This window comes from Rhyacophila brunnea, unplaced genomic scaffold (genome assembly GCF_057557595.1).
Source record: "Rhyacophila brunnea isolate RB1 unplaced genomic scaffold, BYU_Rbru_1.0 scaffold_18, whole genome shotgun sequence".
Taxonomy (NCBI): Eukaryota; Metazoa; Arthropoda; class Insecta; order Trichoptera; family Rhyacophilidae; genus Rhyacophila; species Rhyacophila brunnea.
Genome location: NW_028232837.1, coordinates 7,110,952 through 7,128,904, shown reverse-complemented (window position 1 = coordinate 7,128,904; position 17,953 = coordinate 7,110,952). Strand labels below are relative to the sequence as shown.

Below are 17,953 nucleotides of genomic sequence, written 5' to 3'. Positions count from 1 at the left end.
ACAAATGATATGTTATTTAAATAAGCGTAAGTGAAGCAATTTATAAGAATACCTAATAAAAAGCAACATGTATACGTCTCTAGTCAGAGTATTGATAAGTCGCGCAGCCCTTGTTATCGGTAGGTACTTGAAGTGATATAATATATATTATAAGTATGAGTATTTCATGCATTATTGTTATTTTTAAGTTAATAAGTAAGGAATTCAAAGATATAATATTACATACCTATGTATAAGTAAGTAGATATTTAATATACAACAAATAAATATACGAATGTACAATAAGAGCTTTAGAAAATTATAAATCATCCAATTAACTATTTTTTTATTCAACGAATTATTCACAAGATTTGACAATGTAACATTTTTAATTGAAGATAGCTACATAGTTTGAAAGCTCATCAAAGAAAACTGGAAAGATCTTATTAAAAAATAATACGATGCCCAGCAGGATACAAACCTGCGCCCACTGGATTCGCGCCAATGTGCTCTGCCAACTAAGCTACCTGCGTTATATTCAATTGCGATGTAAATCATTCATCACAAATATATTCAGCTAAGCTGAAATTTAAGAGATACATCCCTCCACAGCTATTATATATTTTCATATGATACATTTATTTTAAATATGTTAACATATTATTATAAATATTATTAGCTACCGCAATGGGAAATTTTGTTGAATAAATTCATATGAATAGTCTGTAGGTAGATACAAGTTTGACATACTGTCCACGCATTATGATGACGAAGAGTTTTGATTCTTGGAGTAAAACATGCAGAGTTGTTCGAGGTAGATTGTAGATTTACCCAAGGGCCAAAACATCTTCCATGCAAATAACATCATATTAAATAATAGTAATTTGGTTTGCAAAATTACTTAGTGTTTTATCAAAATCTATTGTGATATTTCAGCCAAAATACATAGTACAGTGCACAAAATGTAGAATCGAGTGCGATGATGGCATCGCATGCACAAGTAAAGTCACTGCCATTTGAATTCACACATTCAGTTCGGATGCGATGATCTCTGGAAGTTCTCACATACTTGTTATTTTTTTCTCCGCCATAGATCACATTAAATACTTAATGAACTACTGTGACTGTATTCTTCAATAATTTGTCTAAATAAGTAGGTACTAAGCTATACTAATACCATCGCTTCTACATAATGAAAATTCCTCGGTATTCATAAAGATACTATAACAATAATATTTATTTCATAATAATTCATTGTACCTACTACATCGTACACCTTATTTTTCTGAAAAACATAGGTTCCATAAATTATTAACGCATTTTTTAATTAAAAAATGTTGTAATATTAGAGTCCGTCCCCAAAAAAAAAGAACTCCGGCTGGCCGGAGTCTAATGATGAGTCATCCGGATCCAAAACTTGCTAACTGTGTTTGAACAGATTTTTGGCAAAATGATAAAAAAAACTATTTTTGACACTTCTTTTATTTAGAAAATTAAAAAAAAAATATTTCGTTGGTACATAAAAGCATTTTGTAATCAGGTTTTAAAATAAATAGATATTATGGTTGAAAATCTGAAGATTACATGTTTTGCACCCTAACTGCAAACATGACAGATCTTCTTGCAAATATTTTCGGTTGCAAAACCAGGTATCTTTCCAGTTAGGATGCAAATCTTATCATCTTCATCTTTTTTTATCCAAAATAATATCTTTTTTACTAAAAGTTTAATAATGCTATCGTTTTGTTAATATTAACAAGCATTGATGAGTGATAAAATACAATAATTGATAAACACATGTAGAAAATGACAGTTTTATTACAAAATTTTAATAGTTGGCAATAAAACAATAATAATTCAAATTAAAAACACCATAGGTTCATTAAAATTCTTAAAGATACGTAGTTATCGTACTAAAAAGAATAAAATTAAAAGTGTAATGAATAGTTAGTAGGAGAGTTTGATTAAATAATATATTTAAAAACATAATATTATAGGGGTGGTTCATCCTCATCATCCATGAGTTCAAAATGAGGTGGTTCGTTAGATTCTTCACAACTCACTGCTTCCTGTTATTCGAACACCTTCTTATAAAAATCAAGACCTTGATTCTTGCCCCACTCTACGCGAAAATGTAACCTGAGTAGGTTTTTCACGTCCCTGATTTTAGCTTTTTTAACTTGCAAATGAAAAAATATGTCACGTTTTGCAACCGAGATCATCAGAAATATAGCAGTACCTAAATATAGTTTTGATTTCTATATCAGAAATAAAGTTTTGCAACCGACTGGATTTTTCAAACATAATTTTATAAGGTTTATACATGGGTTTGTAGCCCATTTCATATATTGACGTGTAGCCAGAGAGGAGTAGAATCCAAGGGTACCAAAACCTCAAAATTGAAAAATTTGGGGATAGCAAGTTTTGCACCAGGCTAACTCAATTCAGTGGCTGTGCCATAGCCACTGCAGTGTAGAGTCACTGGGCACCGGTGTTCCATCTGAAAGGGGCTTTGCGCTTCGATGTAAACAAAATCCGACAAGATTCTGCATTAAAAACAGTTGACAAATCACAAACAACTTCAGTCGTGTGAACACAACGCAATCAATTAAAGATGACGCTCATCAGAATATTGCTAGTTTGTGGATTTGGATTGATTTCGATTGTTAACGGTGAGTGTTTTTGTCGTTATATCTAAAAAATCATTAAACATCTAAGTACATCTTTTAGTTTTACTATTAATTAACTGCGTAGTTAAAAATTGACAGACAACTAGTCCACGCTGTACATATTATTATTGTGTAACTAGATTACTATTAGTACATACAACTGACACATATAAGAATATTTTCTCCACGTCCTCCACAGCGTGAAGGATTGTGTTAACAGATTTTTTTGTTTATGAGAAATAGATGTTAGAACTTGCTTAACCAGCTCCATACTCACAAATTGAAAAACCATGTGTGTATTTTCCAGGCCCAGGATTCAAACCTGGGACCCACGACATTATAAGCCGATGCTGGACTGAATAATATTTGTGGTTAATTTTGTGTGTGTGCACTTTTAATTAGTTTTAGGGTTTTTGTGATGCTTTGGGTAATATTTTATACGCATCTTTTTAAGTGTTTGATTTTCTTTTTAATATTTGTAATAAAGTTTTTGAGGCCAATAATTAAATGTTTTGACGAATCAATTGCGTCATCTGCGTCAAAGAAAATCGCCGCTGATGATTGAATAATGATAATTAATTAACGAATTTACTAAAAGCATTAAATTAAATTATAGAATTTTCAATATAGACATAGTATTTTATGTAGCGATGGTTTAAAATACGCACTATTGGTGCAAGTAAATCCATATAATTACGTATATTGGCGCTGTTAGCTTACAGCAGTCGTGTTTTTTTTAGGCCTGCTAGAATTTGTTTTTTTTTTATAATTTCCGTAGAAAAATAGATATATATTATTCTGGTTAAATAAATTTATCAATATCACTATACTTATTGTTGTTTGTGTAATTACTAATTATATTTTACAACAAACATATATAATAACGTCTGCTGCTAAATAATACTTTTCGTAAATGCCAATACAGATGCTCGATTTTCTTCCACAAAACATATACCAAAGATAAGGAAATTGATAACTAATATTACTGATAACAGTGATAACAGTGATAACATACAATAAATATTATTTTCTGAAGTTGGCGAATATGCAATACATCAATTATTTATTGTGTGAAATAAATGAGTCAGAATTGAAGAATAGTATTAAAATTACCAATAACAAAATAATTATTACGATTACAAACTATGATAATCATGTCAGATACCAATACATCTATATAATTAACATTGTCTTTATATGATTTTTTTTTATATTTTTACATACAGTTCCTATCATAGGTCACTTTATAAATTGGCCTGTGTTACACCACACTTGTCAACGTGCCATTTTTCAATAACATGAACATTAGTGGATCAGCGGGTCTATTCTATACAAAAGGCGACTATCGACAGCTAACGTGCTAAGGTGATAATGTGTTAGTATTTGTTACATACATTTTATATTGAAATATTATAATTGTGATTGTATTGTAATCAGTTAATGAGTCGAAACTGTCTCTCTCTCGCTCTCTCTCTATCGCTCATGCTCTAAATTTTAGCACAGGCAGGGGGCATGCCGTTAAAATATAGCATTTATTGCAACAATTATTACCAGCTAATTGTTATTGTTACAATACGTGTTAAGAATTTGATACAAACATACCCTAGTTAGCGGTTTTAGCGGACGAAAGCAGCCTTTTGTATAGAATAGACCCGCAGCAGGTCTTTACTAATATATCATTTAACGTTCCTTAAACGTTGTAGATAATCTGTTTACATATTTTTGAAGCCTTACTATCCTTTATATTTATTTTAAACATTTGATGACTGCATAAAGTATTTTTATTACATAAAATAGTATTCTTTTAAACCTATCGCTCTAATGTTTTAGAATATAGTCATATTTCAGTACGTCCATGTGAAGTGAAGTGAAACACCACTTCACATGGACGTACAACGTTTAAGGAATGTCCAGGATCATGCATTGAAAATAGCATAAAAGCTCCATTTTGACGTACGCTCAGCATGTCCCCTCTTGTGATTTGGAATCAACTAATACGCGGTGCCGTGTATTTACAATTATTATTGTTGATAACCGCCTTATACGGAATTGGCTCGAGTGATATCCGTGTTACTTTGATGTTACCGAGTGAACTAGTTAGAATACCCCTGAATAAAGGATCCGCCTTTATTTTTTTCCTTTCGTTTATTAAGGTACATACATTATCAAGTATAATAGCGCCCGTACACGTGCATGGATTTACTGCAAGCAATAGTGTGTATATCGCGGCCATAACAAGAAAATGTACGTGTAAACGTGTAATATTCTGTAGTTGGCAGGATTGCATGCATGCACCAAAAAAGGTCGGAAGCTTCTGAATAATTACTAACTGTCAGCAGTAAATCCATGCACGTTTAAATGGGGTATACTATTGAGCAGAGTTACTGTCGTAAAGGATTTGGGTGTATTATCTACTTATTATATGATGCAACGTTCAATTTTTCAATCACCATATTCTAGACGTCAGTACTAGAGCTATCAAAATGCTTGGTTTTGTTTTGTCTCAAATATAATTTATCAAAATAAATAATACCAACCATTTTGATCTCTATGGTAGAGGGTTTTCTTCATTATCATTTTTTTTAATCGTCGTTGAGCTGTTAAAATCGTCGATGTGACAAAATCCATTTTTAAGTGAGACAAAAACACTGAATTTTAACTACAACAATGAAAGTAGATTTTGAAGTTGTTTTTTATAATAAAAATATATTTATAAAAGTATAATATATATATATATATATATATCTGTAGCGAAGGGTAGAAGTAGGGTGTGGAGATTCGATGTCAATAGTGGACACTAAACTTTGTCAGTCACACTTATTTGTTTTCATTGAATTAAGATTGCAGTTGTTACAAACGAACAATTCTTTCGGTGGCCAAAATAAAAAAAAAAATATATTTGGTGTCAGATACAAGATCTTGTTGCGAATATGTCAGGTCAGTTCTCAACTATATTTGTATGCAAGCGCGCACACAGAAAAATGGTTTGGGGGGGGGTCTATTTTCCACGGGTCCACGAAATCTATCAGATGCCATTGACTTCCACATTTACCTCGTCTATTACTAACAGCTTCTCGTCCAAGTTCAAGTATATTCCTCGTACCCAGACACTACTCACTTTGAGTTTAGCGATAAACCCCTGGCCTGTAAGTATAACTAAGGGTGTTCACCTACAAGTTATTACGAAATGTTGTTAGTGTCCGTTTGTGTCGTCCGCGCCATCTTATTTTTTATATATGCCGTATAATAAATAATGCTACGGATCTTTCAATGGCCACAGGCCCTGTGTGCCGTTATTGCCGAGAGGGGTAGGGCCAACCCATAGAGAAGGGTGCTGTTTGAATAGCCAAGTCATCCGGGTAATGATCGTCAGTCTAGAGGTCCTGCAAAGAATAAGTAATATTTCATTTACCGATTTACATGCCAATTGTTTTTACGATGTCTGGAGCCACGGCGCGATCCCCCATGTAACACGATGCCCGATTAGTACCTAATACAAAGCAGTGGCGAAGGGTGGAGGTAGGCTGTTAAGATCCGACATAAATAGTGCATACAAACCTTTGTCAGTCATGTGTTTTTGTTTTTATTGAACAAAGACTACAATTTACAGGTAGTGTAAGTTAGTTTTTAAAAATCAATAAAATCCAGTAAATAAAGTATCCAAAAGGAAACCTGACAAGGTAAATCGGTGGGTATTTTGGTTAATGGGAAACATATTAACAATATACGATATGCCGATGATACTGTGCTGATTACTGATATTTTAAAGAGTTTATTAGTGCAGGATCCCATAAACTTCTCGTATACATAATATGCGGAACGCATTCTGACAATTGGAATAGGTTTTAGGGGTCACCAGGATATATAATGTCGATGTTGCCAGGCGATATTAGTGGTCAATTTTTTTTTATTGAGGTTTTAATTTTTTTCTTATAACCCACCAAAAATTGTTCTGAATTCTTCAATAAAACCAAGACCGAATCAGGGATTGATTGAAAATGCAATAATTGTACCATGCCATCGGCATGGTCGTAGAACGGTTCGTCCCATTTGAAAAAATAAAAATAGCGGGTAGTGCAATGTGATCAAAATTATCGATTCTTAGGATCCTCCATGGCTTAAGCATTTTTGTATAAAATCACCCAGATTGGTTTCTTTACTATATCTATGCATATGCCATTAGTTTTAGTATTATGGTTAATCCAGAAACAGGGTAGGTTGCATATATAGGTAGGTGAATAAATTAAATAACGATAACCACTAACCACACTAAGTACACATTTTTATTAAAAAAAAAAAAACAACAAGTCAAGTGTTCAAACTGCTTTAAGTAAAGTATCATGATCACAGTTTTTACAAACACTACTTACACATTTGCACAATGATATACATGTCAAAGCCAATTTATTATAACTACATGATAATGTACGGCAGTTAGAATTACATTTGCATGGTTTAACTAAATAATTTGTTAGAGGTCCATTCGTGATTAATTGTCTTGGATACAAATTATTTTCTCGTAACTCATAGCCAAGTTGTAGGAATCAATAGGCTCAAATAGTGGATCAGGTGAGCTTTTCCATAAAAAATTCACCTACCTCTATATGCCACCTACACTGTTTCTGGATTAACCATAATACTAAAACTAATGGCATATGCATAGATATAGTAAAGAAACCAATCTGGGTGATTCTATACAAACATGCTACTAAATAAAATAATTAAAGCCATGGAGGATCCTAAGAATCGATAATTTTGATCACATTGCACTACCCGCTATTTTTATTTTTTCAAATGGGACGAACCGTTCTACGACCATGCCGATGGCATGGTACAATTATTGCATTTTCAATCAATCCCTGATTCGGTCTTGGTTTTATTGAAGAATTCAGAACAATTTTTGGTGGGTTATAAGAAAAAAAATTAAAACCTCAATAAAAAAAAATTGACCACTAATATCGCCTGGCAACATCGACATTATATATCCTGGTGACCCCTAAAACCTATTCCAATTGTCAGAATGCGTTCCGCATATTATGTATACGAGAAGTCTATGGGATCCTGCACTATATATCAACTGGTAGAAAAGGTTAATGAGGTCAGTAATTCTTATGGTTTAAAAATGAACCTCAATAAAACAAAACTATTACTAGTATCAAAAATAGCGACATCAGACACCAACACAAATTTTGTCATTAACAGCGAACCAATCGAACGTGTGACCCATTATAAATAATTTAGGTACATGGATCAATGAGAAATCGGACCAGTCTCAGGAAATAAAAACTAGAATTGAGATCGCAAGGAGCGCCTTTCTCAAAATGACAAGTCTCCTTAGCAATCGAGATCTTAACCTAGGTCTGAGACTGCGTATGGTACGTTGTTATGTTCTCTCAATTCTTTTCTATGGTATGGAAGTATGGACGCTAAACCAAGAGATGTCACGGAGACTTGAAGCTTTCGAGATGTGGCTGTATAGACGCATCCTCAAAATTCCTTGGACTGACCCGGTGACAAATGTTGAAGTTCTCAATCGAATGGGGAAGAACCGAGAAGTTCTACGTAGTATCAAAACCAGGAAACTACAGTACTTCGCCCACATTAAGAGAAGACAAAAGTACAGCGTTCGCCAACTTGTCATTCAAGTAATGATCAACGGTAAGCGTAGCAGAGGACGGCGCCGCATTTCGTGGCTAAGAACCTCCGTGACTGGTACGAGTGCAGCTCCACTGAACTGTTCCGGGTAGCAGACGACAAATATAAGATCGCCTTGATGGTGGCCGACCTCCGCTAGGGGATGGCACAATAGGAAGAAGAAAATGATTTGTACTTTAATGGTATAATTTTAGGTATTTTATAGATAGAGAGTATTTTTTGACTATTGTCTATTATGGCTTGGTTTTCGCAGAATTTAATTGAATTTTAAAAACTAACCAACGCCATCTGTAAATTATTGTAGTCTTTATACGTATGACTGATAAAGTTTATTGTGCACTATTTATGTCGAATCTTAACAGCCTACCTCGACCCTTCGCCACTGATACAGAGTATAATAAATTATTAATATGTAATTTATGTATTTTCTTATAGCTGGTGACAAGCCAAAAGGTAGCCAGAAGTGTGACGAGCCAATCGCCCATTACCTTGAACTTGGCTGCAGAGCGGTCTATTCGGAACCCAATGGCCGCTGCCCGGAAAGATACGAGTGTCCCTTCTCAACAAGGACTGTCGACGACAAAAAATGCTACTACAAGTAAGGATACATATTATATTATTATTTCGTTAGATGTTTTTGTAATCTAAGCAACTCTACCACTGGGCATGTACTATGTCAACGTTGCAGCGGGTAGATTACTATTGTAGCATTCCTTCGTGGTGACGAAGAACACGTAGGGGTGAGATCTCAGCTTGGCGTTCGACTAATATTATTATAGGTATCTCAGGATTTGCGGAGAATTTAGTTCTTGAAATATCGCATTTAGGGATTGCAATACCGAATGAAAATATCAAAACCGGTATTTCGGTATTTAAAATTTAATACCGGTATTAGTAAAACAATTAAAAAAAAACAGAAGTAGGTATCTACCAATAAATATGTGTCCTTATTAGTCATCAAGGACGATTAAGGAAGACGGAAGTAAACCAGACATCGCTTAATCAGACAAAAAAATACAGTCCTGTTAAGCCTTTTATGTTTATTACGCATTCGCATGATCCTTGGGTTGACTGGTTCGAACCCAATAATTAAATGTTTCACTCTTTTGCTTACGATGAATCCAGTCCCAAAGTGATGTTCACTATCATGGCAGCTATATAGTATAGTGCAGTCTCGTTTCTCCATCACTCCTTGACCTATCCATCGCATCTCCTGTAGGGCCGTAATATCACATTGGTATTTTATAAGTTGTTCTGTAAGCCATACATATCTTTGGAAAAATATTTCTTCGACAATAATAATTGTATGTGGGTACGTAGCCAAAAGCAATAGGTACATTGACCATTATTGAGCATTGTCAGTAAAGTTAGCAAAGTCTGCCAAAACCGCCAGAACGACAATGAGGTCACCTGGCTCGTATCGCGCTACATCATGAACCGCACTAGTCAATGAACATTTTTTTCTATTTTCTGCAGGACATTTTCGACTCACGTCATAATCGCGTGTTCAGTGGTTTTCTCTATGGATTTTCTATTTCATTATTATCTATGGTCTGCTGGTTGGATTCTGTTCAAAATATTATCAATGGAATTATTTATATTAATTAGCTATTTATATATTATTATAATATATATTATATTGCAAGTATTCTTAGCATACGCACACGTAGACACTGTTAAAATTAATTTAATTTACCATAAATAACGAATAATAATTCAAAATACTAATAAATTAGAGTTAGCATTTTCCATAATTGAATTTATAGAGATAGTGATAATTCAAAATATTATCAAGAATGTCAAAACCATAGACTAAATTTGTCGCCGTCTCAGCATGTGCCAGCACGTGACGTAATCATGTAATCAATGTAATCACCACATTGTTGTTCATTTTATTCTATTTATATATTTAAAGTACGTAGGTATTGTCATCAAATATATCCTCCCCCTCAAAGTATGTCTCAAATCACCCATCAGTGTCCTGCCTTACAAAATAATATCACAGATAAATGTGTCGCGAAAGAACGTGTCGCTAGACGGCCTTTATTCTTATAGGGCTAAGTACCTGAACGCGTTCTTAGAAAGGGCATGCGACCTTGAATTCTGCCGGCGCATTCGACCGTTAAAAGAGTTTCAAAAATCTCTCAAATAACCCTCACCCCTCTGATACCGCACCTTCCGAGCGGGAACGTACCCCAGCCCTTAGATTTTGTTTAGATAATTGTTGATTAGTGCAAATCATAGACTAATATACTTTTAGTGCAAATTCTCCGGCGAAAGTGGAAGGTACCTAAGTGCCACGCGCTACGCGCCACGTGGCTCGGGTGGCCTTTCTCAGTGCAAAAATGCAGGCCGCGCTTGTTCCTATATTATAAATCAGTGGATCCCTTCTACCGTTACTGTGTTAATAATAATTCATATAACCACCCTTAAAACGAATCGCGTGTCTGACAAAGTGTTTCGGTGTTAATCCCGGTAATGTGCCCAAATAAATTAATTCGCCCCAGGGTCGTCGCCGAATAAATTAAAATTGTTACGACAATGGACCCGTAATAATAATAATAATGCATCTTCTCCGTTGCCACTAATGATGTTATATTACCGATGTTTGCCCATGCTTGTATAATCTCCTATATATTATTATCCTACAGCTTTCCCGATGTTTGGCGAGCGATTGTGTGCCTTATTCGTCACGTCCGATGGGTTCAAACGTCAAACACACTAATTGAATGTTCGAAATTCAAATAGGTCATATAGAGTATGAAAGGAAGGGTTTTCCGAATTTAAGTTATCTTGCGATATAATATTGATGTTTCTCTAAAGCTTTCCGGCACATACGTCACTTTATTGACAATATGGGAATTTATTTTTTCACAATGTTTGCAACACTCAAACCAACTAAACAAAGATGGCCACTTTAAATTTAAAATGCGTTTTAACCGATATATACAATCAATTTTCACAAACTAATCATAATAAGATTAATCGATAAACATATTAGAACTGATTTATTTAAATTTTTATGAATTAAGTTCTTTGTTTAAGTTAAGTTTCTACACCTCTGACGGAAATCAAGTCTTTTGACACTATAAATTTATTACGCTATGTATACTAACATGCGGTATTTCAATTGAATCACCACATATTTACTTATCAGATGCATTCGAGTGACTATAAGTTGAAGTGAGCACAATTTTATATAACTTAACACAGTCACAAAAAAATCACTTTTAAAAACTAGGTAACATCCGTCATTATTTTTTGTTTATGTAAAAAACGACAGGTGATATTATTTACGTCTCATAATGATTTAAAAATGCACAGCACTATATAATAACTCACATTTATAACAAGTACCCATAAATAACTATAATTATTCAAATAAACAATAACATTTATACGAATTCCGATTAAAACTGATCATTTCATAGAAACGCGGGCCGCACGAAATATCGGCATTTTACATTCCCAATTTAATTTCACTTTTTTTTTTTTGTACGGCTGTTGAATGATTTTTTTTAAACCAATGAAACTTATAGGTATACGTTTAATTAGCTCATTATATAACCCAAAAATATTAAAAAGGTATTAACCAGTGTTGCCAAGTAAAATTTTCAAAGTTCAGTAGATTTTATCTTCAAAATATCAGTAGATTGACAAAAATGTATGAAATTCAACGATTGTGTTTGGTGAAAGCGTGCATATTGACATAATCTCACAAGTGTCTTTTAAAAAATCATGTAAAAAGTGACTTTTGTTCATCACAAATATCATAATTTCTTCTTTTCCTGACAAAAATTTCAGTAGATCTAATGAAATTCCAGTAGACATGGAAACACTGACTATGCGATCAACCCAGTGTTGCCAAGTCAAAATTTAAAAATTCAGTAGATAGACATGGCAACACTGACTATGCGATCAACCCAGCAGTGTTGCCATGTCTACTGAAATTTCAGCAGATCAACTGATATTTTTTGCCAATATACTGAATTTTTGATTTTTTTCGAAATTCAAGAAATCTACTGATATTTGTGTTTCTCCATAATTGTAAATTAACTGATGATTCTTTCAATAATAAACTTGAAATGATTTACGCATGACCTTTTTTGATGTTATACACTTCTAAATTGACATAAAAATCATTGTAACTCTACCCAAGAGCGCCATTTTACCCATTAATATCATCATTGTTTACAGTAAATTAATATTATTAGTTATTGTTATTCTTATTAGTTTTAAATCATATCTAATACAGTGAAATGCTAATATTTAATATGGATGAGTAACGCCTATTACAAGGATATGCCGGTGGAAGTAATAATAAATTTTGTTAGGTAATTTCATTTCCCTCCATTTTGGAAAGTGAAAACACAAGCTGTCACTTTTATTTTTTAGTATGGTTTTTCGTCTGGATTCGGGATGTGGAGGTGAACAAATAACACACCGGAATTGTTTTAGAAACGGCAAGGTATATTTAAGTTAATATTATATAATAGTTACATTTTTAATTATTTATTTTACGGAGGACGAAATTCGCGTGTTTACTGTTGTGGCTGTTGCAACATATTACCCGCCATCTTGTGTTTCGCTTTCAACGAGAGCCGTTGTCGAAAAACGGCGACGTTGCAATATTTCAACGGTCATAATCTACGGCATTGCCGGCTCGGCTCTATTATTATTTATTTTCGTAATCAGCGCTTTACTATTTGTTGGATTTGATACCGATTCGGGCCTCTCCAGATACACAAAGACATCCCCAAATGGGGACCATACGGGGGTGTCACAGTAACCATGTAATTATCAATGATATTGAGTACTATTGACTGTTGGTTAACTATTAGGTCTCTGAGGTCACCACTAACGATCAATTATTGTATGTACTATTTGAGATGGATTCAGGTGAGGATAAGGGTAATATTGGGGGTCATGGCCACCCCCTTGGAAGAATTTATACTCATCGTAAATCATATAGACCATAGTCGTAATAATTGTAAGAAGATCATTGACATAGGTAAATGAAGGGAGATTAAGCCGGCTCGCACATCAAAACTCGTCACGTCTGCAACGTGTTGAATACGCCACTGTGACATCATAGTTATTCACAAAACACACATTGTCAGATGGAGCTACGCACATTGGTCGAATGCGACTTTTTAGTTTGAAAAAAAAAAACATCTAGTGCTGTTAGCAACAAGTTGCATGCGTCTCGGACTGCGAGTCGAAGACGCCAGACCGCATATGCACACCTACGGATTAGTCACTCGCCGGTCGCCGCATCCAAACATATTATACGTTTCGAGAGGTTACACACGATTGTCGCTAGCAACATCAAAGCGACGTTCCTAGAAGGTTTGAGTTATGGTTGCTCGGCAGATGAGGCGAGTTTAGATGTGAGAGCCGACTTAAAGTATTTAATTTGCATATAACACTATTTAGTAAAACGCATTGGTTCGGAATAACTTTCTATTAGAGTTTGTAATTTATTCGTAATTTAAGTGAAATTGCAACTTTTTGCGTTCAGTATTTTATGCTATGATAGTTTAAATTTAATAAAATTTATTTTTTCTTAATTCAAATGATTTATTTACACGTGTTTTTGTTATCTATTTTCAGAAATGAAGTATTTTCGAGTGGACAACGGATAGACAAGAGTGTGATTGAAGATCCTTGCTCCATAGAATGCATCTGCACCGAAGGATTCAATGAGAGGTCAGTAAAATGATAAATTTATCAACATAAACATGGACCCTCCAAACCAATCTGCCTCGCACCACACTCAGTCTTAATCGAGAATGTGAAGCCCTACGTTTGGTTTTAAGCGTCAGCAGTTACTTACGCATGGAAATATCTCAGGCAGATACCCAAGACTGAGGTCGCCACGCCGCAGTATCGGTAATAATTTTATATACCTACTGATACCTCATCTAGCTGGATCCAGTGTTGGGATGCTCAAGAGTCTGTAATTGTTGTAATTTTTGAATTTTTGTAATTTTCTCGGGCCATTCCAAGGTCCAGGATGTATTTTTGAAGTTATATTTCTTTTGGCGCGTTTGGGAAATCAGATCAGACTGTATTTTTGGCGTGTGACATGTAACACATAATTTATTTTTTCACACGAAAAAAAACGGACTCGATTGGATTCGAACCACCGATTGTTCGGTTATCAGCCGAACGCACTACCTTTACGCCACAGTATGATAATGCAATCATGACGATTATACAGTACCTATAAATATTATAGTTTAGAATTGTTCCGTTGCCTAGGCAGCGAATTTATTATTGTCGGCCATTTGCAATTCGTTACGTAAACAAACGATTAAACGTCAGAGTGACAGTTGGTACTTTAAAAATAAAAACAACGAGAAACCATTATATAATTTAGCAATATAAGTTAAAGCGTATAGAAATAAACCAACGGCGTTCCAATAAGCGGTCCTTTTTCTTGAGTGTGTAATTTAACAAGATAATTAAAAGCTAGTCAAAGAATCTAGTTTATCACAAGTTTTGTTTTTGTTTTGTTACGCCAAAGAAGTATAACTTCTAACGCGCGTACATAAATAAGTACACACACCGATTTTTTTTCTAGATGCAAGAAATGCAAAGCTTACTAATTGCTAGCGGTTATGTACTTCCGAGATGTCGGGATAAATAATTACCGATTTGTATTATAATTATTGTTTTGACTTTGGTTCTAATTATTTTTAGGCGGGAAATTGTGGCATTAATTATAGGGAATTTTATAGTGTATGGTAGATTTGTTAATACTACTTACGCATTTATGAAGGATTTATTTTTAATAATTTTTACTGTAAGTACAATAATTAAACTTAATACTACGCATTTGCTTATCAGATAATTAAGTAAACTACAAGTTTAGTGTTCATATTGAAATATGTAACTACCTGACGGAATGAGATATGGATACTATAAACAAAAAAATATTTTGGTAGGTATATGTAGTCTAGTTAAATGTTACACTAAACAGATAATAGAATTAGTGTGTCAACACTAGGATAGGTGGGTACATACTGCACCTGCTAAAAACACTCAACATCCAAAAATTGTTATTATCTTTTATTTAGTTAGTTTCGTTTGGACAAGTTTAGTCAATAATGTAAAACAGATGTATGTTTAACACTTCCGTTACTGTAATACGAGTATCAACTTAGGTTACTCATCCCAATTAATTGCAAATCTTTCAGTTAATGAGCAAGTCTAATTAAAATGTTATTATTTTAAAAATTGATAGTATTATCCAGTAGATGCATCTAATTCAGTGTTTCCCAACCTTATGTTTTGTGCCATGCCCCACTTCAACGCGTCAAAAATCTCCGCAGATTGGTCGAATGCGACTGTTTAGTTTGAACAAGTTGAATTCTTCTCGGGCTGCGAGTCGAAGACCTACGAATTGGTCATTCCTCTACCGGTTCGCCGGTCGCCGCATCCAAATATCTATGCGTTTCGAAGGTTACGTGCGACTGTCGCTAGGTAGATCTGCGCGGTCTTCATATACAACACCGAGTCGACGTCCTTGGAAGGTTTGATTTATGGAGTTAAGATGTGAGAGCCGGCTTAAGAAATGTCTTCGGAATTGTAGAAATAATAATTAATGTGTTTCCAGGGCCGGATTAACATGCGCCCAGGTTGAATGCCCAGAGTCGTTCAATTACGATCCATCCAAGAAGCACTGCATCCTGCAATACAGAAAGGATGACTGTTGCAGTTATAAAGAAATTTGCGGTATGTTTCAAATTTTGTCGATTCTTGACCAGCTGGATCAAGCGCATACTTTAATAAATGGTGCGTTAAAAATAATTTATTATTGATATTGAGCATCTCGTCGCTTCAACCGTGGATCCCCACATATTTCTGGGCACATTACTCATACCCAAACACTCCCCACTTTGAGTTAGCAATGAAGAGCTGGTCTACAGATATAACTACGTGTGCTCATCTACGAGCTATTACAACCTATCGTATCAACAAGTGGATATCATAATGATTAGGATCATTGGTGTCCGTTTGTGTCATTTGTCTGCGCTCTCTTATTTTTTAGACACGCTTCGTCAGAATATTGAAATAAAAATTGGATGACATAGATGGTTGCCACGGGCTATCCACTGATACAGGCCTATCACATCATGGCACATCTGCGTAAAGCCACAAGTGGGGATTAAATCCAACTCTATGTAAATGGGTAGAATCTAAACCACTGAACACGTTGGTTGAGATATGACGCTGTGTCAAATATAGCTTTCGAGGGTATACTGGTGCTTCAATAATGCAACTATTTCTTAACGATGTTATTGTGTAATGGTGATTGTTTTTTCCTATTATTATTTATATGGGTACAAGTCTGTTCACTTGAAGTCAGGCGGGAACATCAGAAATTTTCATAACCGATTTCGGCAAAATTCATGAATTCAATAATGATAATAATTTAACCTAACAAATAATTCAGTATATCGGCTATTTTCAAAATTTGTTTGCCGCTGGCTTCCACTAAATAGACAAGTTGAATATATGAATAAACTGGAGCACATTTTGTTTTGGTGGAAGATAAAGCAAATTTAATTTTTCTAATTTCATTTAGACTTGGACGAAATCAAGGCTTTGAAGACATGCACGTATGAGTCAAAGGTATACCGAGACGGTGAGCGTTTCCAGCCTAAAGGAACATGCAAGGAGTGCACGTGCACGCCAGACTTCGACGGCACACTGAAGACCTGCAAGAACATCAACTGTGGAGTGGAGATCTACCACAGCAGTGACATCACTGATAACTGTGCCCCCGTTTACTTCCAGGGCAGAACATGCTGCCCTATTGAATGGAAGTGTGGTGAGTAATTCAAACTATTATTCATCTTCTATTTCCAAGTATCCCTAAACATAGTGACGTCCTGTGGTGATAAACCGTAAATTGACAAAAGGACAGAATGGTAATAATTTATTGTGATTGACAGAATTAAAAACATTAAAAAGAAAAATATTAATTTAAAGTTAAAGATAAACATGCAATTTAAAGAAAACGTTACATAATGTGAATACGTTAAAGGATCCCATCTTATTATTACATATATATATATTATTTTATGGTCATGTGTATTAATAAAATTTATAAATTAAAAATATAAGAAAAGATTTTTGATAAATTCATAGTTCGTTTAATTTAATTCATAAATCGAGCTTCAATATTCTGATCATACCAAAATTACCAAGTAAACATGTCTTGAAAACATTAATCCTTCCTAAAAAGATGTTTAATATTTAATTCCAGCTTCTGAAGACGATGTGATCGATGAATCTCCACTTCCCAAGAACTCCAACCCGCAAGTGAGATGTGCATTCGGTAAAAAGATGCTGAACATCGGAGACAAGGTGATGGGCGGCGATGAATGCGTTACATGTTCCTGCAACGTTCCTCCGATGGTCACATGCATCAGATCACCTAGCTGTTAATTTTTTGTCTTCGAAAACAGTACCTACATTATGATTTCTATATTCTGGCTGAAATGTTATAATAACATCTCCTGTCTGTCCGTTCATGAACATATTTTTTTCCCGTAAACCTCTCAACTATTTCATGTATATTTCTATACTTCTTCCATCTTCCATCTTCCATCTTTCATACTACATTACAGCCAACATTA

The 17,953-nt window shown here is 34.4% G+C and overlaps 1 protein-coding gene across 1 annotated transcript; it reads left to right on the top strand.

The window, feature by feature from the left end:
- The first annotated feature begins 2,544 nt into the window (after window positions 1-2,544).
- On the top strand, window positions 2,545-17,802 carry LOC147073151 (BMP-binding endothelial regulator protein-like). The gene is made up of 6 exons (XM_085945317.1): window positions 2,545-2,651; window positions 8,739-8,901; window positions 13,917-14,012; window positions 15,925-16,043; window positions 16,897-17,142; window positions 17,581-17,802. The coding sequence occupies exons 1-6, from the start codon at window positions 2,594-2,596 to the stop codon at window positions 17,760-17,762; spliced, it is 864 nt and encodes a 287-aa protein (XP_085801443.1). The 5' UTR covers window positions 2,545-2,593; the 3' UTR covers window positions 17,763-17,802.
- Window positions 17,803-17,953: the final 151 nt, after the last annotated feature.

Excerpts from the sequence above, each read along its gene's own strand:
- LOC147073151 (XM_085945317.1), top strand. The coding sequence starts at position 2,594 with ATGACGCTCATCAGAATATTGCTAGTTTGTGGATTTGGATTGATTTCG. Across the intron at positions 2,652-8,738 it reads ATTGATTTCGATTGTTAACG|CTGGTGACAAGCCAAAAGGT; the intron begins GTGAGTGTTTTT and ends ATTTTCTTATAG. Across the intron at positions 14,013-15,924 it reads ACCGAAGGATTCAATGAGAG|GGCCGGATTAACATGCGCCC; the intron begins GTCAGTAAAATG and ends ATGTGTTTCCAG.